Source organism: Knufia obscura (assembly GCF_036327395.1).
Source record: "Knufia obscura strain CCFEE 5817 isolate CBS 148926 chromosome Unknown scaffold_9, whole genome shotgun sequence".
NCBI classification, from domain to species: Eukaryota; Fungi; Ascomycota; class Eurotiomycetes; order Chaetothyriales; family Trichomeriaceae; genus Knufia; species Knufia obscura.
The window spans coordinates 176,694-199,998 of NW_027042695.1; the positions used below are offsets into that span (position 1 = coordinate 176,694).

General features: G+C 51.1%; 6 protein-coding genes across 6 annotated transcripts; 4 read left to right on the forward strand and 2 right to left on the reverse strand.

The window, feature by feature from the left end:
• Positions 1-91: 91 nt before the first annotated feature.
• PMZ80_007400 (uncharacterized protein) lies at positions 92-2,820 on the forward strand (the record flags this gene model as incomplete). Its single annotated transcript, XM_064875808.1, has 2 exons — positions 92-466; positions 514-2,820. The coding sequence occupies 2 exons, from the start codon at positions 92-94 to the stop codon at positions 2,818-2,820; spliced, it is 2,682 nt and encodes an 893-aa protein (XP_064728072.1).
• A 1,038-nt stretch (positions 2,821-3,858) lies between these two features.
• Positions 3,859-5,863, forward strand: PMZ80_007401 (uncharacterized protein; the record flags this gene model as incomplete). The annotated part of the gene is made up of 2 exons (XM_064875809.1): positions 3,859-4,482; positions 4,532-5,863. 2 exons carry the CDS (start codon positions 3,859-3,861, stop codon positions 5,861-5,863), a joined length of 1,956 nt encoding a protein of 651 aa, XP_064728073.1.
• A 561-nt stretch (positions 5,864-6,424) lies between these two features.
• On the forward strand, positions 6,425-7,882 carry PMZ80_007402 (uncharacterized protein; the record flags this gene model as incomplete). Its single annotated transcript, XM_064875810.1, has 1 exon — positions 6,425-7,882. The coding sequence occupies one exon, from the start codon at positions 6,425-6,427 to the stop codon at positions 7,880-7,882; it is 1,458 nt and encodes a 485-aa protein (XP_064728074.1).
• Positions 7,883-10,252: 2,370 nt separating this feature from the next.
• PMZ80_007403 (uncharacterized protein) lies at positions 10,253-11,412 on the forward strand (the record flags this gene model as incomplete). The annotated part of the gene is made up of 2 exons (XM_064875811.1): positions 10,253-10,812; positions 10,878-11,412. The coding sequence occupies 2 exons, from the start codon at positions 10,253-10,255 to the stop codon at positions 11,410-11,412; spliced, it is 1,095 nt and encodes a 364-aa protein (XP_064728075.1).
• A 3,983-nt stretch (positions 11,413-15,395) lies between these two features.
• PMZ80_007404 (uncharacterized protein) lies at positions 15,396-16,742 on the reverse strand (the record flags this gene model as incomplete). The annotated part of the gene is made up of 1 exon (XM_064875812.1): positions 15,396-16,742. The coding sequence occupies one exon, from the start codon at positions 16,740-16,742 to the stop codon at positions 15,396-15,398; it is 1,347 nt and encodes a 448-aa protein (XP_064728076.1).
• A 687-nt stretch (positions 16,743-17,429) lies between these two features.
• Positions 17,430-22,118, reverse strand: CDR1 (Multidrug resistance protein; the record flags this gene model as incomplete). The annotated part of the gene is made up of 1 exon (XM_064875813.1): positions 17,430-22,118. One exon carries the CDS (start codon positions 22,116-22,118, stop codon positions 17,430-17,432), a length of 4,689 nt encoding a protein of 1,562 aa, XP_064728077.1.
• Positions 22,119-23,305: the final 1,187 nt, after the last annotated feature.

Consider the following 23,305-nt stretch of genomic DNA (forward strand, 5'->3'; position numbering starts at 1 on the left):
GTTGTTGCATAATACCGTTGTGCGACCTGCAGACGACCGTCAACACAAGACTTCTGCGCATTGTAACCGATCATAGTCCTGTCTCGACAAGATGGAGTCCTCAAATTCCAAGATGGCGCCTCAAACCTCATTATTTCAGGTCTTTCTTCGACTACGGCCTCCGATGCAACAGAATTCGACCAAGGTACCTACTGAGCCGTGGCTACTGGTAGAACAGCCGACACCGAAGATTCAAGACAACGAAGAGCAAATACAAAAGTCACATCCCACACACATAACCCTACAGCCGCCGAACGACTCGAGAAAGCGAGCGATAGAACGATTCGGATTCACGAAAGTATTCCACGAAGAAGCCTCCCAACTGGATGTCTTTGAAGAGATTGCCGCTGTTGAGAACATCCACAACGTACTCAAGAACGGAAGAGATGGTCTTATTGCTACACTTGGCGTAACAGGCAGTGGAAAGGTTGGTACAAGATGCAGAACCAGGGCGACATGCTGATGAAGAGACAGAGTCACACTATACTGGGAACGAAGTCACAGAGAGGCTTGACGCAAATGTCTTTAGATGTCCTCTACCGATCCATTGGCTCCAACATACGGCGACCATGCCATCCAGATCTGCCGACAGATACTCAGCTTCTTGAAAGTCTGCAAGCCAGCGATCCATCCGATGCCCATATCTTTCCTGCAACAACATTCCTGGAGAACATATATACAGATGGCGACCGAGCCAGATTCTCGCGAGCTCAGACACCTATGGCTGGTATTGGTTCAAGAGCTCAAACCCCATTAATGGTAGGCCCTCCCTCCGCCGTCCCAGGCTCTTTTCCTATGTCTCCTGGCCCTTCTGTCCCAAGCAGCGCAAGAGACTCCTTCGCGACCGCCCGAAGCTCGTTTGCATCCGATGCGACGATCAGATCTCCTCAAAGCACTCGTCTTCCTCAGCCTCGCAGACTATGCAGACCACTGGGGAAGCACACAACCGCAGTCCATGACCAACCTTTGCCCATCGTCGAGGAAGATGCTCCCCAGAGGGAGCCCTGGCACCTACCCTCTAAAGCTAATGTCTGGGAACGTTTCAGCCCAAAGAGAAAGCATGCTAAGAAAAGTTTGATACAGGATTCATTCCCTATGCATAATGCCCGCAAGCCTCCTATGCCGCGACCGAGCACATTTGCCCACGAACCAGACATGGCATCCTATGCCACCCATATCGACCCTCAGTGCGACTATGTCGTTCTCGTCTCGATGTACGAAGTATACAATGATCGCATTTTCGACTTGCTATCGAGCACTCCCTCAAGTGGTCCGGCCATGTCGACGCGACAAGGCGCAGCTTTACAGAAAGGTCTGATGAGACGGCCTTTGCTTTTCAAGAATACCGAGATGTCAGACCGCAAAGTGGTAGCCGGTTTGAAGAAGGTCGTCTGCAGCAACTATGATGAAGCCATGATGGTGCTCGAGACCGGTTTGACTGAGAGACGGGTTGCAGGCACCGGTAGCAACAGCGTTAGTTCGAGAAGTCACGGCTTCTTCTGCATCGAGGTCAAGAAGAAGGTGCGAGGGAACGATTATGCTGGACATCATCTCAACCAATGGTCTGGTGGCACACTTTCAATTGTTGACTTGGCTGGATCAGAAAGAGCGAGGAATGCGAAGACCACTGGCTCGACCCTGGCTGAAGCTGGCAAGATCAACGAAAGTTTGATGTACCTAGGACAATGCCTGCAGGTGCAGAGTGATTGCCAGCAACATGGGACAAAACCGATCGTGCCTTTCCGACAGTGTAAACTCACAGAGCTGTTGTTCTCAAATTCCTTCCCTTCGTCTAACGACCCGTCCCACTCCAGACCACCTCAAAAAGCAGTGATGATCGTTACTGCAGATCCTTCTGGCGACTTCAACGCCACCAGTCAGATCCTTCGATACTCAGCTCTGGCACGAGAAGTGACGGTGCCTCGGATACCCAGCGTCACTGAGGCGATGGGTGCACTCAAGCCCGCAGGTCATAGCGGACGGAACACACCTATGGACATGCCGCAGAACTACTTTTCGGCGCAAGAATTGGAGCAAGCCCGACACGAGATTGATCGACTTGCTGAAGAGTGTAACGCTCTTGTCGTTCGTCTCACTGAGGAAGAGATCAAGCGAACAGAAGCAGAGCTCAGACTGCAAGCTTCCGAAGAGCAAGCGGCGGTGCGTGAACAAGAAGTACGGGAGGAGTGCTGGGAAGAGATGGAGACTATGCTCGAGAAAGAGAAGGAGAGATGGCGCGCGGCGCTCGACGAGGAAAGAATCAACAGCCAGGAGTACATGGATGAGAAGATCGAAATACTGGAGAAAAATGTCAGCTTCGACATTCACGAGGACCAGGATCCGAACGGTCGGGTTGATGAGCTGGAACGGGAAAATGAGGTCCTTCGAGGCAAATTAGCGGCACTGGAGCAGGAAATGCAGACGAGAAGTCCGACGAAAAAGAAGACTGCGCCGAAGACACCAGGCAAAAAGACGTCGAAAGTTGTGCTCGAGGAGACGACCAGTACCAACATTATCCAGAACCCATTCCTCGCTAGTCTGAGAGAGATGGAGAAGCAGACTATCGTCTTACAGCCTTCCTCAAACTCAGACGAGGAGGCGGTCAGACTCTCAGAAATCAGTCCTAGGAAGCTGACTCTCCGAGGGTCGTCGGTGAGAGCGTCGGCGATGACTTCTTCGTCGCAAGAAGAAATATTGCTGCCTCAGACGCCGGGTACTACCAAGAAGAAGACGCGGAAACTGACGACGAGGAAGTGGGAGGTGGATGATGATATCTTTTGAGCATCGTTGGCGAAATTTGCAGTTGAAGTATCGTGGTTCCTTCTAGCGTTGGCGTATAGGCAGGTGCGTTGGTTATATACCGGCTTTTCAGAAAACGTGCGTTGCTACAAGTCAGATATGACCAAATGATATCTTCAGCATACCAAGAGTTCCAAGCTTTGTAGGAAGGCGACAAGCGAATCTTCGCCTCAGCATCTCTGGCTCCCAAGGCTTGGGAGGCTTGACTTCTGATCGAAGCTTTTCGATTGCATGAAGCTTTTGGGCTTGTGCATAATCTTTCATCACCACGTCTGATAGCCTGCTGCGACGACACGGACCTCTCACATCGTTGACCTTCTCGTAGAAGACAGTATGATAATCCCTAGAGGATATGGTAAGTGTGGCTTGACTGCATGCCCGTCGCGAGAACGCGTAATTCTTTCCTCTCGGCGTTGCTAGCTCTGTCCTTCTGCACAGATCGTCCTCCCTCTTTCCAGCATCTGGACCAGATAGCCTCGAAGCTAGCTCTTTCTGGTGAGCACCAGCCAGGAAAACGGCTAATGCTACCCGGAACGCGAGCATGATTGGCAGGAGAGAACAACTGTGGCTTCGTAGCCTCACACAAATCCTGCTCGGCCATGCATGTGCCAGGCACTTCACCACTTCTTGGAGACGCTACTGTACTCCAATTGCATCACTTGTTTGCCTGACCCGTCACTTTCTAAACATTCAACAGTGCTCAACTGCATTTCTTCCACTGCACTCTTTGGTTACGACTGTCTACTGGATCATTCAGACGTCCATTCGATCATTACTTAACGAGTATTCTGCAATCCAAAAAGAACAACCCTTCTGCAAAGAACTTCGGCACAATTCGTGTGGACACACTCATTGCCAGACCTCGCATACATATCCTACGACTATTCGGCTGCTAGCACTGCAGTCCGTCTTCACCAACCACACACTGATCCATCATATCGTTACAAGCGTCGATCATATCGGAGTCAGAGAGGCTCATCTTTGTTCTACTGAAACCTCTGCGACGTCTCTCACCAGAGCATGTACAAGGTTCGGGCATGGGCACACGACACTGCGCATAAGAGCAACTACAACCCATGGGCCGACGAGAAAACAAAATCTGAAGGAGACGTCCCTCCCGTTAACGACGAAGAACAGCAAAATCAGAATGGCAACGCTGAGCCAGAGAAGGCAAAGAAACCCCTCGTCCGGCAGATTGTCGATAACCTCAAAGTCATATTCCTACGATCATGGCTGAATGTTCTCCTTATATTTGTACCTGCTGGTATTGCAGTACACGCCGCAGGCATCAACCAGAATGTCGACTTCGCGCTCAATGCCGTCGCAGTCATTCCACTCGCGGGCCTTCTCACCTTTGCGACTGAGAGCATTGCCCATCGTACCACGCCTACAATCGCCGCTTTGATGAATGTCAGCTTCGGCAACTCTGTCGAATTGATTATCTTTATTGTTGCTCTCATGCAAAATCAGATCAGGATCGTTCAAGCATCCCTGGTCGGCTCTATCCTGGCGAACCTCCTACTCATTCTTGGCATGAGCATGACCATAGGTGGGTTGAAGTACCAAGAGCAGATCTACGATAGCTTGGTGACACAGATGTCATCTTCACTATTAGTGCTCTCCTCGCTGAGTCTGTTGGTACCGGTAAGTTGCTCACTCGAACAAATGCTAGAATACAAGCTAACCTAAACAGACCGTCTTTCATGCCTCCTTCAGCAACCAGACTCTTGCCGACGAAGCCGTTATCAAAATATCCAGAGGCACCGCCATCATCCTGCTCCTCATCTACTGCCTCTACTTGACCTTCCAGCTTAAATCCCATGCATATCTCTACGAGGGCACGCCTCAACATATCATCGACCAGCAGACCCAGCCAGGTATCTTGCAGCGCATGAATAGTACTAGCTCGGAAAGCAGCCATAGCACAGCGCGGAGTACATCCGTATCAACGGCGTCTACAGCTGGCTCCGGAAGTTTCAAGAAGCGATTCAAGAGAAAGGCAAGAGCCAAGCTTGGCCGTCGACGCAGTGTTAAGAGAGAAGAGCAGGAGGTCATAGAAGAAGAAAATAACATCTCACCTGACGGCCCAGCGCCTCTTCCGAGCGACATCCCACAAGCATCCGGAGCCAACGGAGAACGTCAGGCTAGAAGGGTCATAGTGTCTGAACCAGCGGAGATGGAGTCAAGCAACACTGCGCGTCCTACACCAGCTACACCCGCAGTTGACAAAGCTGCTCCGGCACTTGGGAGACGACCATTCCCCATGGCTAGAGGCATCTCATCAGCAATTCGAGCACCGCCAGTCTTCCGCACAGATAGCACTGCTCCAAACAGAGCTCGACTCCCAGCCAACCAACTCCGACGCTTCAATTCAACCCCAAACATGTCTACAGCAGGAGCACATGGTGGACCAGAGAAATCATACTCTGCACCAGTTCATACAGCCTCGGGACTTTCTGCATCCACCGGCGTACCCGCGGCACCCACACCCGACAGCGACCCACCCATCGGCCTCAAGACTTCAATCATTCTTCTCCTCTGCTCAACAGCCCTCGTTGCGGTCTGTGCCGAATTCATGGTCAGCTCCATCGAGCACCTCGTCGAGAACAGCCCACTTTCCGAAGCATTCGTTGGCCTCATCATCCTCCCTATCGTTGGCAACGCAGCAGAACATGTCACGGCTGTCGTTGTCGCGAGTAAGAATAAACTGGATCTCGCGCTTGGTGTATCACTTGGCTCGAGTATTCAGATTGCGCTCTTCATCACGCCGCTCATTGTCATTATCGGGTGGATTGCAGACAAGGGGATGAGTTTGTACTTTACCTTATTTGAGACGGTGTGTCTGTTTGTGAGTGTGTTTATTGTGTGCTTCCTCTGTCTGGATGGACGGAGTAACTACTTGGAAGGAACACTGCTGTGTGGCACATATATCATTATCGGTGTGGGAGCGTATTTCTTTCCGGATAGTGAGGGGCAGAACACATTCGTTGGTGGTACAGGTGGTGGTGCGAAGATGCTGTTATGACACTAGCATGGCCGGTATGGCTTTAGGGGACAGGAATCTCATGGCGACACTATGACGGTGTAGATGTGTCTAGGGTGAGGAGATGGGCCTGACAAGCACGAGATACGTACATAACACCAAGGAAACTTTCTCGTTCAATACTTCTAGTTTTGTCGTAGCTGCTAGCACCCATTACACTTTGCGGACTCGTGAGTGCGTACCGGCACGTTCGAACTATACTTCGCGAAATTCTGAGCGTCTGGATAGACTACGATTGGACTCATAGAACACATCTGAAGAATACGACATGTGCCGAGGCATCTCTAGTCGCGTGCGCAAATACGAGCACGACGAGGTAGCGTGACTTCGCGTATCTATGGAGCCGGTGACGACAAGATGTTCTGACATTAATTTTGTGCAGCCGAGCAGCACCGGACATGTGGACGAAATGACTTGTTGGTGGGCTCATTTTCAGCTTGAAGGCAGGCGCAAGCTCGTCCGCTTCAAATTCTTCTTACATCTTCCTCACGTTGAGCCTCCGGGATAAGTTCAACGGCTCGACGTTCCGAATCTTGAATCGACATGGACATCTCACCATGGGCTCTCGCGAAGCTCGTGATACCTAAGCTGCCTCTCATCTTCAAGCTGATGATAACGAACAGGCTGGGCCTATCGCCATGCTCAGACAAGCAAGATCCACGGACCGAGATTGTTGTGGCGATCATTCGGAGCACCTTGACAGTCCAGAAACCGCTTAGTGAGATACAGGCTCCCGGTCTGAAAGACCCAGGTGTAAAGGGGCAGCTTTGGATCGCAACGGCCAAGTGCCCAGCTCCGGACAATGCGGTCCGGGATGCGGTCATACGCGGAATCAAAGAGCTGGGAGATGGGTCGGAGACATACGATCTTCCCTCGACCGCAGACGTGGAGGGAGAATGGACAGGCCACAGAGCCGGGGTTGACAAGAAGGCACCTCGTCCGAGTTTGTCCTCTGAGAAAGAGCATTACGACAACCTGATGAAAGAAGTTACATCTCCAGTGACGGTTCTGTACTTTCATGGCGGAGCGTACTTTCTCATGGACCCGATCTCCCACCGCGCTGTGACCTCAGCACTCGCTAAGAAAACAGGCGGCCGCTGCTTCTCAGTCCGCTACAGACTAGCGCCGCAAAGTCCCTTCCCAAGCCAGCTCATCGATGCGCTGACAACATACCTTTACTTACAATCTCCGCCGCCTGGTTCCTTCCACGAGCCTGTCAAGGCTTCTGATATCGTCTTCGCAGGCGACTCAGCAGGAGGTCACCTCTCCTTCTCCCTTCTGCTTCTCATTCTGACACTTCGCCGCGCAGGCGTCACGTCGATCCATTTTCATGGACGCGATGTTCCGCTTGAACTACCGGGAGGCGTATCAGGAAATAGTCCTTGGCTCGACATTACCCGCTCGCTTCCGTCCATCAACCGAAATGCAAAATACGATTATCTCGAGCCCCCATCTCCGACTGGGCTGCCTGCACGTCCATTGCCAGGAGACGATATCTGGCCCACTAAACCACCAAGGGCGGATATCTTTTGCAGAGCGTCCACGATGACGCACCCCCTTTGCTCGCCGCTTGCGGCTACATCAGAGATGTGGAAGGGTGCGCCGCCGGTATTCATATGTACAGGAAATGAAGGCCTAGAGGATGAAGATGTAGTGCTAGCGAGACGACTATACCAAGCTGGAGTTGCTGTAGAATTCGCAGGATATGAAGGTCAGCCACATTGTTTTGGCATGCTCTTTCCCACAAGCCTAGCAGGCAGCGATTGCATTTCGCGGTGGGCTGCATTCATCAAGAAGGCTGTGGAGGGAACGGCTGAGCGCAGTGATGAAGGGAGGTGGCTTGTAGCGAAGTCGAGCGAGTGGAGGACAGTCATGCTTGGGAAAGAGGGTGTTGACGATGACATGGTTAGCAAGAGAATGAACCACATGAAGGGGTTCGCTGTCGAGCGCGAAGCGGATCAACTGCGGGAGTACGAAAAGAGCGGACGCGCCAAGCTGTGATTTGAGAGTCGCAGTGACATGACTGAAGGATGATAACACTGCTACAGTGAAAATCACCAAACTTTACCACAGCTCCGCTGCATTACTTGGCTTCAAAAAAGAGTTCAATCCTCCTCTGGAGCACCTCATGCGATCACTCAACAACACGAGGGATTACATCGCAAAAAGAAATCCTGGACTCGAATCGAACCTACACATCAACCCTGTTAGCTATCGAACACACTACAGGAAATATCATCGAAGAGGGGATGCTGCAGACCCCGGTCCCCCGACCGAGTTGTCAGTGCAGCACTTCTAATCTGGTGCAGCGCTGACTGCTAAGTGAGTGGCCCTGCGACGACATCACCATGCTCGACTATGTCAATCTGCCCCTCAAGTAGCTCCCTAGGAGTCCCTCTCGAGTCCTCGTGCAGACTTGACTTCCTGGAGCAGAGGGTGATGACCGCCGCAGAGAGGGCCTCGGTGCGGTCACCACTCACCTGGTAATTTCTTCTGGTAGACCATTTGGTCTGAATAGTTTGTGGTGTGATTGTTGGACGAAATTTGCGTTGCAAAGATTATATGGTTTGGTGAGTGAGTGACAGATTTGATGATAGTGAAGAGAATGGTGGCGAACGTTCGAGAACGGACCCAGCGCAGCGGCATCTATGCATGTTCGAGGTTATCCTGCACGTACCTTGAGATCACGCTCAGAGTGATCCTGCGCTTACGGTTGACAAATAGGGAAGAGCAAGGAATGCGTTTCATGTTGCACAAGCAGCGGGGTCATACAGCACGCGCATACATCAACAGGTGACCTGCCACAACCACTTCCCCTTTGAACCGTTCTCCGAAAATCACATTCAGCTGCAATGACACCACCATCCCTCCTAACCCTCCCCCAAGAAATTCTCCACCTCATCATCCACCAGCTCTACGATGATACCGATTTCAAGATCAACAGCCCCTATAACACCCTCCTCCCCATCCGCCTAATCAGCCCCATCCTCAACGCTCTAATCCTCGGCCTAACCTGGCACAAGTCTCTTGCGTCCCACCAAGAGAACATATGGCTCATGCATCCACGCATTCAGACAATAGTCATACAGGACCGACGACGATGTGATCATATGCGGTGGGAACGTCAAGGTGCCAAGCCAGAGGATCTATGGGGCCGGCGACTCTTTCTCCGATACACAACTGCGGAAGCTGGGGCTTTGAGGATGTGGGGGGCACGTGGTCCTGAGTGGGGAAGTGAAGCTTATGGGTGTTTCGATATGAGTTGGAGTCACCGAACATGAGTTGAGATCAAGCCAAGCCAGGCGTAGCCCGTGAACAACTAAGGAGAAGGCTAGCGATACCCACAGGAGGCACGCGCCGTGCCTCTTTGCTCAATCGGTCCTGAACGGCTGGCTGACATACTGGTGATGGCATGGCCAACTCACGCCCGACACGTCCTTAAGCATGCATACAAAACTATCAAATGAATCATACCAAGTACCGTTTCCAGCTCCTTCTTAACCATAGTGCTAGATATGCAATGTCTCGCTGCAGACATCATGCGAGATCCTACAGATGTCAACGACATCCTGCAATTCTTCACACGAAAGTTCTGTAGTGAAGTGCATGGCCAGATTGTGAACACACAAGCAACAACAGACCAGCAGAGACAAGCAACAGACCACCAGCAGTTCAGCATGCAGTCTTCCATGCAAGACATGCCAGACTTCACAGTGTCAAATACACCTCGAAGTTCTTATGCGGAAAGTGCTGTTCCCAAGGGTCCCTCTCCCACACAACACGCCCCCCAAATTGCTTGACGACGAAGCAATGTCCTCTAATGACAACCATGATAGCAATACTCGACTGCAAATACATGAAACCATGCATCAGATGCCACAGTATCAGTTCGACGGCATATGCTGGAGCCAGCGCGACCCACTGTGCCCAGTGCTTGAAACAATGGTTGTTGATCTGAAAAGACATTTCGAAGGGTGGAACGCTATCAAATTGAACGAGGAAGTCACAAATCTGCTCATTGAACCACACCCGAGAAATGTCGCATATAATAACCTTGTCTTATCTCTGCAAGGGTTCTGTTCTGACTTGTACCGCAACATGTACGACAAGTCACACTTCACCGACTGGAGTCGAGAATTCAAGCAAGTGCAACAGAAGCAGAAACAAAAACCACCACAGGACCAGCCATGATACGACAAACTCGCAGGTCGAAAACTTCGCGCTCGTCTTCGCAACGCGAATTATCCTCCAGACAGTGAGAATAATTACTTTCTCACTCTCTTTGGGTCGTCTATATGGAATTGCTCAACGTGGTCGATGCTAGACGTCATGTTTCGTCGCACGGGTGATATGAATATTGCAGGAAAAACGATGTTGTCTGCGATGTTGCCTGCTACAGTCAACGTGCTCGGGGGTGACGAGGAGACTCCTGTGACATACGATAGGCTTTGGGATGGTCTACAAGATACATTCCGAGGTACGTATACCTTTGATGATAAGGGAGGTGTCTTCTTCTATCTCTACATCGGTAAGCGCCGCCATGTGGACGGTTCACGGACGCTGCAAGTTGGCTGTACCATTGGCATGGAGAACAGGGACAGGCAATACGAAGTTGAGCGGAACCGAGTCAAACGGGCATGGAAAAAGCGAGGACAGGACCTGGCCGATACATCTTTCATCGACACGGTGATGGAATCCAACGACTATAAGAAATATGAGATGAGACCGCAGAGCTTGCTGTACGCTCATCCAGATTGGGAGTATCGGCGCAAGCTAATCGGGTACATGGCCCCACCGAGAGACGAAACGCAATCGCAGATCGGCGACGATACCGCACAGATGGGCGACGATATCGCGCAGATGGATGGCGATACCGATGCAGACGGGGCTGATGTCACATGGCCGGCAGTCACAATGGAGATATTCGAAGGGTTACTTATGCTGCTTTTCGATTCATATGACTGCCGCAACGCGGTGACAGATACTAAGAAGTCAGGCTGGCGACCAGTTGGGTACGCCTCACGACACCACAGATGCAGCCGATTCAATCGAATGCATCGAGACTCAGCTTCAACGACTACTCAGACAAGATTCGGGATTGGGACAGGCTCGGAGCATCTCTGTCTGTATCGCTGACCGATCCAGAGCATATCGCCATGAATATTGAGAATTCTGTCTTCTCAGGGCTCAGACTCCATACTCCAGACTTGGGCTTGTCCACTATCATACGAAAGACGTTTGTAGACTACAGCAGAGAGCGGATCTTCTGCTGCGTATGTCTCGCACCCTTCACGACAGAAGAAGCGGCGAAGTGGGTGCGCCCTTGGGCACTGAACCCAGACCTGTCACGGATGGTCGTGTGTTGGGCGTGCGGCGATCCCAAGCGGAACTTACCACCAGCAGATAGTTGTGTTGATGGAGGTTATACAACAAGAGATACGACTTGCAGTGGTGGGCGTTCGAACGGCTCAGGAAGAACGGGGGTATCTACCCAACCGAGTGCGAGATCGAGTGGTGTGCTGAGCCTTTGATTATGAATCCCAATAATCCACTCTTGCCGAATGCTTTCATAACAGAGTTAGGAATGTGGGTCTGTAAGCGATGCTCCAAGCAGATGACACGGTGGAAGGCATTGGACACGGCCTCGCCTGTAATAACGGACGCAAGAGATGGTATCCGACCAAATGCACGAGATCTGAAGCAAAGGGAGAGTGTATTCAGCAGATTCGATGGGTGCTCTTAGGATGACAGTGACGGACCATGGAAGCAGATCTGGACAGCAGTCGCCAGCAATCCGCATTGGAAGAACACAGCAAAAATAGAAAGAATATCAATGGATTGACGCGATAGCAATCCTATGATGAATGGGGACATGCATCGTGACGGGTGCGAAGCAGTGGGGAAGAGGACCTGTCACCGCCGACGGGAAATGACGGGAGAGCGAACGAGCAGAATCATGTAAGCATCCTAAGACGAGCAGGGCCGGCGAAGAACAAGCTGGGAAGCCGGATGAAAGGAAGAGGTCTTGATTCGATTGTCCCTGCAGCGTAGGCAGGGCAGCGCCCTCCTTTAGTCTAGCCCTGCTTGCGACGGCAGGACTACGTCCAAAGCGCCATTCGCGTGGTCGACTTTTAATTTGAACGCGGTTCGTCTGGGTTCACCTATCCTAGGAGTGTGGGCGGGACAGCGTTCTACTTCGGTTCGGCTCCGCTCGCGATGGCATGAGTCATGTCGAATGCGACACCTCGCGTGCGCAATCTTCAACTCGGGCATAGGATACTATCAAGGTCGTAGTGTGGCTCACTTGCTCCCCTCAAAGCGCGATGAAAAAATCAATATTTGTGTGTTGTTTCTGAGATTCTTCGCTGAGACGCCGAGTCACCATGTTCATACTGTCTGTCCCCTGTACTACCTAGATCCCCAGTAGTGTCTGCCTAGCGGCGACGGCGTTGTAAGGATTCCCCTTGACTACGCTCCATCTTTGCACCCACCTATTCTCCGGGGCTGACTCGAGCTGCCACCCTTCGCAACTTCGGAACGTCGTTTTCTTATCCTGTGTACCCTTCCCTCTCCCACCAGTCTCATTTGCGTCCGTGAGTATTGGCGAAGGCATGATGTCTGACTTCTTCGCCAAGCTTGGACCATTGTCCTGTGTGACATCCACGTCCACATTCCCGTTTCTTTCATAACACTCCCTGTAAACGTCCGTCCTTTTGGAAGAAAGTTGGCTTGTGGCATCAATCAATTTCGCATATTGTTGGATACGTGTATCCGTCGTCTATCAATCTCTGGAGAGCCCATGCACGCATATCGATCTCGCTATCATAAAGCCGCTGTTCTGTCGGATCTGGTAAGAGTGCAACACGTCTAGCACATGTATCACATATCATGGCTCATGACAAGTCTTCGTACAGTCCCCAGGACGGACAGGCTGCTGTCTTGATGAAGTCGCTTGAGAACGGCACTGCACAAACGGTGCAGAAGACCAGACAGCGTCGCCCGTCATTCATGGCTTTCTTGACGAACTCATTCAGTGATAGACCTGCAGGAAGAGCGAAGAGGCCATCCAACAAGGCGTTCTCAACGTTCAATTGAATATGGCGACTGTCATCATATGACGCTTAGCGCATCATTGTGTCTCCGTAGGTCGTCAATGGTATCGGGTCTCCGGGCAAGTGAGGAGGCATTATAGGATTTACCATCTCGCATACCCATCCACCATCTGGCGTTTGGCGAGTTTCGCTGCGGAGCATAATCATCAGCAACCCTCCAACAATCTCCATGATACTATGTGGCCATAAATAGCCATCTTCGTCCGAGCATAAGTGACCTAGTACTTTTTTCTTGGATGCCCGGTCGGGATGAGACATCAAGACGTCGATCGCCCAAGATCATTGGATCTGCTTCTTTAAGTCTGCGACGATGTCGGCGAAGCCTGCGTTGAGTAACCGTAGAATAAGTCCAGCGACTCTGCTACAGACTGAACAATAGTTCAAACCCCTTTCCCTGAGGCCTGTTGAGCAACCGATACATAGAGCCCATAGGCCGGGAATAGTTCTGTGTTTGCAGATAACCATGTAAAAGGTTGCACCGTCAGGATACTTGACCATTATCCGGACAATCAATGAGGTCGGTCCACGGCTGCTCGTATGTAACCTCCTGAGCACCCCAAAGCATTGACTGTCTGGGGGAACATTTCCTCGAAGACTAACTCGACAGGCATAAGCTGATTTCCTTTTGTCAACATCGCCCGTAAGAGAGACCATGCTGTCCCGTTCTAAATTGACTTATGAGGTAGCTTAAACCAATCCTGACTCGCATCGATCTTTGCATATCTGAAGCGAGCTTTGTATATCCTGTCTGCCTCAAGTTGATACCACAGGCTACCGGAACGCTTGGGATCGTGAGGTCGCTTGTATTATTTGAATTCTTAGGTCCAATCAGTGACATTGCTGGGATCTTCCACATTTCATGCGAGATCGTCAGTGCACTTAGTAAGAAATTCAATTAGACGCCGTTTCGTTTCCTCGCTTGGTTCCATATCGACTCCGTTGATACGAAGGCCTACAAAGTCGATTCGATTGCATTCCCATTCACGCGCAATATGCACATGGCAGTCGAAGAACATCTTCTCTAACACACGTCGAAGTGATCTGCTTCGTGCCAGTCCAGAGCCTCAATGTGATAATCCACAGGTAAGCGATGATGCGACATCCCGTTATGCGAGAAGTCTAAGGCTGTAGGCTTGCTAGCAGGCCGTGTGGGCTTCGTTGCAGGTCTGCTTGTACCCCTCGTCTTTGCAGTGACTTTGCCCCATATCTTTGTAATGATCTTGCCTTCTGCTTTGGCGGGGACTTTTTTGAAGGCATCGTATACTCGTCATTGCTGCTTATGTCGTCGAAGTCGTTCAAGTCGTTCTCCTCTTTGACTACAGGCGGTGGTAGTCAGTGCCGCATTGACCGTGAAGGACCGGCCGATAGAAGGGGATCATCAGGTGAGCTGGGGGAGGAGGATAGCCATGTGGAAGTGGTATCCGCTGTGGTGTCAACTGGTTTTATGTTATCTGATCCGGGGTCGAACGGGGTATCAATTTGTACATGTTATCGTGGTCGGTGAAAGGGAAGTCTTCGATAGTTTGACGATCTTTGACACATTGGTGTTGACGGTTGTCGGCGTGACCGATCTGGATCGCCAACCTCGTGAAGGGAATGCTGAGGTATCTGGTCATCGTTTTCGGGCGTAGGTGGCCGAGACTGTTCAGTCTGTGTGTTTGGACCTTAGCTCGAAACCGATCGTGGACAGCCAGTGCGAGTTCTCGTCTCGAGGATACCACTTGAGCCTGTTGATCCCGCCCTCAGCTAAGTCTAGCAAGAAGAGATTCTAACTCAGATCTAGTCTCAGCCACTGCAGCAAAGATGACTGCCGATGCTATGAATTTTTTGCCGTGGCTGGGATGCTCATCGATGGGCACCTCGGGTAATAGTCGTACAACTGTGACACAATGTTTTTGCGGCTTTGCTCATTCTGCAATATCGTAAGGCTTCTGAACTTTCGCGGTAGTAGCACATGGAAGGCAGACATGGTGATCGACTTTCATACTTCCTGTCGTTCAGTTTCCTGGAGTAAGATCAGAGTTGTGTGGTGTAGTAGAAGCGATATGCCTTAGAGTGGACCTCCTTACTGTTAGAAGAAAATACAGTCCTGAAACACAGCCCTGTTGGCGTTTGAGCGCTCACGAATAAGCAACACTTTAGCCTATGAGTAGCGTCAAGATGAGGATCTTCCAGACCACAGACTCGTGTGTTTCCAATTGGCAGGCACATGTGAGGTCCTGGACCGGCAGGCACGAGCGAAATCTCAACCGGTTGGCACGCGTGAGCTCTCACGATTCACGGACCTATCCAAACCGTGCTTACACTGGCCATTTGAGCTACCGCACACTCTCAGATCACCATCGATGAGAAGGACCGCATCGACTTCAAGCCGCGTGCCGAAACATGAACATTAGAGACTTCTAGCTTGCGATGGGACGATCGACACCTTCTTCCTTCTGAGGCACAACATCAGGCTCGATTTCCTCCTTGCGCTTCTCCTCGACCTGCTCCTCTTCAAGTTGCTCCTTCTTAATTCTCTCCTCATTGGCCTTCTCCTTGTCCGTGGCCGGTGCTTCCTCACCTTTACCCGCATCTGGTTGAGCCTCTGCAGTCACGTTGGCATTGACACTTCGTGCTCGCGCGAGAAACTCGTCCATGCCAATGTAGCCCCCACAGACTCTCCGCTGTCCTTCAAAAGCACGCCTACCGTGCACGATTCGCCAGTTGTCGAATATAACAGGCATGCCTGGTTGGAGCTGCACTTCCCATTGGAACTCCTTGCTCGCCAAAATTTCTTGCCACACTCTGGCGGCTCGATACCACATGATCATGCGTTCGTGGCTTGGAAACTGCGTGCTCGAATGTCTGTCATCGTTGTTCCACCGGATTTGTGTCAAGTTCCTTGGATGTGGCCGGATGTGCGGTACCGAGTGTGTAAATACTGGGAAGCCACCAGCATGGGGGGCGTTGTTCATGAAAGTACCAAATGTCTCGCTGCTCCCTGATGCATGCGAGGCGATACGTACGGAAGAGAGGATGTTGTAGTAGTCGGGATTGACTTTGTATAAGTGCTGTGCTGCGGCGAAGCCATCCGCGAACGTCGACTGGCCACCGCCCTGGGTCGCTGACTGGAGACAATGGAATAGTTGAAGGCCGGCTGGGTCACTGAAGTAGGTTGTGTCGGTGTGCAGAGGAAGTGACAGGTTAGTGTATGCCGTATCTACCGGCTTAGCCTCAGATGTAAAATCCCAGAAGCTGCCGTATTGAGTTGGACGGATGAACGATATTCGTTCGAGGAGCTTTTGTGTCGCTTCTGGTGTTGGCGGCGTGTTGGAGATAAAGCCAAACCCGCCTGCTCGGATCTGCTCGAGGAGGGCACCGAGGTCAGCGTCGCTGTTGATGATTGAGTTGAAATCTGCTTGCATGAGATTGGCAGAGCCCGGGCTGACATGCCGCCAGTCTTGACGAGGGTGCTTCTGAGTAGGTGCCGGGCTGAACGGAACATGTCTGGTCAGCCAATCCCAGGGGTAAAGACTTCGGTGCTTATCACCCGACCATATGATCTCTAGGCCTTCGGGCTTTGAGGTTACGTCCGTAGCTTGTAGATCCGGGTCAAGTTCAAAAGTGTTGATCTGGCGCTGCCTGGTGTGTGGATGAGTACAGGTGGAACACCTGCAATGGTCCCGCAACCAGAAAGAAGGATATCTGACGGTGTGTTTCTCGCTAAAGTTGACCAGGATCTCTTGATGTCGCAAATCGTTGACCATAACTGATGGGGTGCTATCTGTGACAGTGGCGTATGCCCGTCGGGACGGCTGAAGGTTCTTACGGTCTGTAATCTTCCCAGCCGTATTCAGCCGAACACTCGGTCTACTGCTGTTCGTCCACAATGTGGTGACTGACTGGACATAGGAACTATGCTGTCGGGTCGCGTTGCAAGTACTTGACATACACATGGAAGCTCGCCGCAGTGAGCGGAGCCCTGAAGGCTTCAGAAGCTGACCGCAGACCATCTCGTCGAGAAGATATATGCTGGCAATCTGCCGGAATCCAAATACTATTTCAGGGCTAAAGCACTGTATGTCGACAACAAGTATGATCGCTTGTGAACATAGATGTAGTGACGTTCCTCAAACCGGCAAGGAAGAATAATGATCCGGAGCCAAGGAAGAGGACTCAGTCGCTTTGTTTGGATGAGTGCATGGCTCTGATACAGGAAAGAGCAAAGGGACTATCATGCTGTAACGAACATTGGAGAATCTAAAGAACACGGTCTCTAAACGTAAGAAATTTTTGATTAGAGGCTTCGGCCTAATGTCAATCAAGTGTCAGGAGTAGCTTGAAAAATCTGCCTCGCAATACACATGAATCCGTCTAAAAGCTATCGTAACCTCAGTACGTGCTGTACAATCTATAACAACAAACAAAAAGCCGCCCGCTAATAAATAAGAAATCTATACTTCCTCCTTCGCAACCTTCTCTTTCTGAGGTTGAGCAGCATCAGAGCCGCTTGAGCTAGCCTTCTGTTCGAGATTACCAGAAGCGTCAGGCTTATCTGTCTGCTTTTCCTTCTTGTCCTTCTTGTTCTTCGGCATTCTGATGAGCCAGTAAAGAGCGAGTGCGGCAAATACGTTGAAAACGATGTAGACAATCATGATTCCAAAATCTCGCCAGCTGTTGTTCGGGTTGATGCTGACTTGTCTAAGAAAGTCGTTTGTCCTAGACAGCGGACACAGGCTGCAGTTTGTGGTGGACTGTCCGTCAAGCAGGTAGCCCCCAGCGGCTTCAATGTACTGTCCCAGGTAAGCTTCGCAATTCTGGCCTGCCGGAGGCGGGAACCGGAGGTAATCGACATCGAGACACTCGACTGCAGCGTCTTTGACTGCAGTAGACAGCATGCCTTCAACCAAGTAGGTGAAAGGGGAAAGTCTGTACATGAAGATCCAGAAACCAGGAAATTGGCTAGGTCCGGCGAGTACACCACAGAAGATGAGGGTAAGGGAAAACATCAAATTGGCGATGTTACCTCCGGTCTCGGCAGTGTCGACACCAGCGATGACCATATGTGCAAAGGTAGATGAAAACAAGAGGAAGGCCACAATGAAAAGCCACATCAATGCCCCTCGTTCGGCGACCGAGTCAGTGACTGCAGCGTTGTTGTACAATCCGATGGGGTAGTACCAGCAGAAGTAGAGCAAAGTCGCAGCAATGAAGTTATAAGGAAGCTCGGCAACGATATTCGAGAGCACGAATGCTTTCCACGAATACGTCTTGCTCGGACGTTCTCGAACTTCATACAGCGCTCGTTGGGTGACGAAAAGAGGCATGACCTGCTGGACTAGTTGACCGAAGATTGTGAACAACATGAAAAGTCCGAACAGTTGATTCTGAAGACCTTGTTGAGTGTTGTTGGCCTTGAAGAAGGAGAAGCCGACAAAGAGGCCAGTGAGCGTACAGAGGGACAGCTTGGCATAAATGTAAGACGGCGTACGCCAGTACTGCTCGAAAACACGTTTCTGCACTTCTCGGTATTGCGCCCATAACGGTGCAGCGAATTCACGATATCCGGCCTTGTCCTTTGATCGAGTCTGTACTCGAGACAGACCTGGCCGTTCGTTCTTGAGAGTCTCAAGCTCGTCTTGCACATCCTGATATTCGGTCGAGGTTTTCCACGTCTCATGCCAGTCGATGTCAGTGTGAGAACCCGGGGCGGCACCGATCACTTCTAACATCCACTCGGCAGGATTGGCTTCTTGTGGACAAGGGTGGGCTCCATTTCGTTCGAAGTAGCTGGTCATGACCTTGGAGTTCTCACCGACTTCACCGAAGTAAACAGTTCTGCCTCCCTTAGCAAGGAAGAGGAGTCGATCGAATCGCTGGAACAACATAGCGGATGGTTGATGAATGGTACATAGAATAGCTTGACCGTTGGCAGTGAGTTTCTCCAGAAGGTTGAGGATAGACCATGATGTTTGAGAGTCCAGACCGGAAGTAGGTTCATCCAAGAACAGAAGAAGTTCAGGTTTAGCAGCAAGCTCGACACCGATGGTCAAGCGTTTGCGCTGTTCGACGTTCAGACCTTCACCAAGAATACCAACAACAGCATCAGCATATTGCTCCATCTCAAGCAGCTTGATAACTTCTTCAACATAGTGGAGTTTCTCCTGTCTGGGTGTAGCGGCAGGTTGTCTCAGCAGAGCGCTGAACGCCAAGGCTTCACGCACTGTAGACGTGGACAGGTGAAGATCTTGTTGCTGAGCATAACCAGTCTTGCGCTGGAACGATTCGTCTCGAGGTTTGCCGTCTACAAGCATTTCGCCGCTGATGACACCCATAGTAACACGAGTGGCGAGGACATCTAGCAATGTTGTTTTCCCGGCACCGGATACACCCATGAGTGCAGTCAGCGTACCCGGTTTGACCCAACCACTCACATGATCCAGAATTCTGCGAGTCTCGCTTTTGATCTTGATATCATAGCAGACATCACGCCATTGGAAGATTGCCTCTTGTCGTTGTATGATATTTGCTGCATTGTCTTGGGCCTGATCTCGCTCCATGGGGGTCTTTTCGTGTGCACCAGCAGCTTCGGCATCATCCGGAGTACTCTTTGTGAGAGCTGCTGGGATGTGACCTCTTCGGAACACGAGGATCTCTCCTTTGCTCTTCTTTGCAGATACCTTCTCGGCAGCAATCAGGTAAACGATACACAGACCAATCATGAAGACCCAGAGAATACCAAAATTCCTCCACTTGTGGCTGTTGTAATATTCATATGAGACGTTCATCCAGGCGTCGCCTTCAATATAATCTTGTCCAGCAACTGCGCCCTTGACAGCACAGATACTGTTCTCAAGAGGACCAAAGCCGGGCGCAAGCTGATCGCAGGCGAAACGTCGGTTGTGGAACTCGTTGACCATTAATGCTTCAAAGCCGTAGGAAACAGGGTCCAGGTAATTGATCCATCGGCTCCACCCTAACATATACGGAACTGGTATAGCGAAGCCGGTGTAGATGACAATGGCCAAGATCAAGATCGCAGCCGGGGTCAAAGCTTGTTGAAGAGTTCGGGAAACAGAAGCAATTGTTCTAAACAACATGCTCATGACAAGCGTCAGGATAAAGGATATGAGCAAGAAGAAGAAAAATCTCCCGGGTTCTCGTCGCAGATTCGTCATGAAGTAGAGTGCCAGATTAAAAACGATGGCGTTGCCGATTTTGTAGGGTATATCAGTCAACATTGATGCAAAAGCCTCGGCGGACGGATGGTACAGCGCATATCGTTGATGTTTCTCGACAATGGGTCGTTGGGCGTACAGCGTCAAGATTTCTAGCGCGCTGCCGAAGGCGTTCATCAGGATGGCGAAGAAGAGAAGCGCCCCTCGGCTGAAGAATGAAGATGAGACATCCTGGAGGTTGTAGAAAACGGATCCGATGACGAGAGCCATAACAAAGTTTCCAAACAATTGAGTGAAGGTGAGCGACGGGTCTGCCTTGAGACGTTCGAAACCTCGCCATAGGCAGAGCTTGATCTGCTGACCGTAGCTGAGAGTGTATGGCGATTTGAGTCGCTGCCGACGTGCTTGTTGAAGCCTGCGTGATTGCTTGAACTTCTCGGCGTCTTCGCCGCCAACAGGATGCTCTGCATTGTAGGCGTCTATTTCTGCGATCAGAGTCTTGTACTCTTTGCTGTTTTTCCATGCAGCCGCGAATTCATCTGGCGTACGCGGCACCTTGTTCTCCATGCCCTTTTTGGGCACCCGCTCGACAGCGCTGGTCATCGAGGTCAAGAAATCAGCATCAGTCTGTCTGGGCGGACAGTCAAAGCCCATGTTCATGAAGTATCGCTTAGCGTGCCGTGCGTCGCCGAAGAAGATTTGTCGACCCTCGTAAAGTACTATGGCCTTGTCAAAGATGTCGTAAGCTGCTTGAGGACTCTGATATATTGCAACCATAGCGGCCACATTCGAAACCTCCGCCTCTACTCTCAGAGTTTTGCAGAACTCGATAGCGTTGGCACTGTCCAAGCCACGGGTCGAGTTGTCCCATGCCTGAAGGGGCGCACCAGACAGGCAGGCCTCTGCAATAGTGACTCGTTTTCGTTCACCACCAGATACGCCTCGCACGAACTCGTTACCAACCTTGGTGTTGATTGTGTGTTTAATGCCAAAGGTAGCCATGATCACATCTCGAAGATGCTCAGCATATTCCTTCTTGGAGACTTCTGATGGGATGTATCGAGGAGCTCGGGCGCGAGCGGCAAAGTAAAGAGTGTTTCCCACGGTCATTGCAGGGAAATGGACATCTTGTTCCGCTGTGTAAATCGTTTCACCTCTGAAGCTCGAGTGCATTTCGTCGAAGCTAATACCCGTGTAGTTTATCTCGCTCTCCTTACCGACTTCGTAGCCATGAGTTTCGCCGGTCAAGGTCTTCAGGAAGGTCGAACAACCTGATCCAGGAGGGCCAAGCACGACCAGCATCTCGCCTGGTTTAACGAGTCCATCCAGACCTTGAAGTATATCAATTGTGCGCTTCTTCTTGCGACTGATCAGGTTCTTGAGCGTATTCCCCCACTGAATCCAGACGTTGCCTACTGACGCCTGATATCCTGCAGTACCAGCGTCTTCACCACGTGCCGACAGGTTGCGGAAAGAAACACCTGCCGTGCGGGCTTGAAACTGCTCCTCGCCCTGCTGATACCTCATGCGCAGCATAGCCTTTGTCCATGCTCGGGGCTTGAAATTGTCGCTGCTTGGGTCAAGCGCAGAGTCTTTCTCAGCATGAAAGACGTCGTGGTCGACATTGCTACTCATGGACTGCCTAGTGTATGATCTCGCTAGTTCACGAATGTGAGCATTGCTTTCTTCGTCACTCGAGCTGCGGTCTTCCAGCTTTTCTACCTTCTCCGAAGGATGACGACTCAGGCTCGGTGTTGCAGCGGCTGTTGAACCCTGGCTCTCCTCTTGTGGTGGCGGCTGCGGTACTGATCTCGACCTCGTGCGCGTGGCAGTCAAGGGATCCGGGACTTGGGTGTCTTCATGGTTGTTGAAGAAAGAATTGGACCGTACGCGAGTCGGGCTCCCAGCTCCTGCCGTTTCTACCGAGCGGTCGTAGTTGGAAGTAAAGTTGCCTACGAAAGCCATCACGTCGATGAACTATCGTTTGTCGATGGGCGAGTATGCCCTGGTCAACTGCGGCGTGACTCCGCGGTGGCTGAGTGTCTGGCGGTCTGGTCTGGCACAGAGATGATGTTCAACAGGAAGATAACATCAAAAAAAATAGTCTATAAAGAATGTATATGCAAGAGAAAGCAGAATGACGAACTTCAATACCCAGTGGTTTGAGAGTTCAGAATTGGAAAAGGCAAAACACAGCGGAACAAAAGGCTGCTGCCACGTTCTTGAGCTTGCACTAAAAGCAACTGTATGCATGGGTTGAGCACCCGAGCCGACGATGAGTCGATCTAGGGACGAGTGCTTCCGTCTGAAGACAGGAAGAGGCGCAAAAGTGCAGTGAAAACATTCATGTAACAGTGAACAAAAGCGGTTGATCTGTGCATCCGAGCTTGTGAGCAGTTATGCATGAAGATAGTTCAAGCATAAGCGAAGGGTCCGTGATCCGAAGAGTAGGGCTTAACCAGATATGGCTTGTTTCCAGAAAAGCAGGGGATCTCAGCCAATCTTATAGGTATGATTCCTGCTAGACTCTTGGCTGGTGTCACGTCCAAAATTGCGTTTGGACTCCTCCAAGACTTTCGAGATCCTTTATCATGTGCAGCAGTCGATATCACTTACCCTTGCGGGTCGCCGTTGTCCGGTCCGTGTCGGTCGACCTCATGAGATTTGACCTATGGCAGGTTGCGACGCAGACAGAGAGCTGAGATGAACCTTGTCCAGCATGGGACCCGACTGCTCATGATTATGGCCGAGCATCGTGTTGGTGATCGAAGAGTGCCTGTCGTTCTTCGTGACGCCAACGGAGGTTCTGTGATGTGAGCCCCAAGAACTTACTGAACTTCGACCAATCGGTTAATGCGAGTCGGACACGAAGGAGTAAAAGCCGAGCAGGGTTTTGGATACGAGTACGAAGTCATCAAAAGCCTAAATTGATCTTTCGGCTGACTCACATCCGACGTCAGCTGAGGATGAAGCATGAAGGTCGAGCGCCTTATCGTCTTCAGCTTGTCGGATGTGACCAAAGTCCTGACGAGGATGGTTGCTTAATGTCTGTCGCTTTACTTCTTGTCTGGGTGGCCTTGGGAATCAGAAGATACGAGTAATCCGGGTCGTCTCTGCATCGTCGAACGAAGACTTGCGGTATCTTCGGGCGC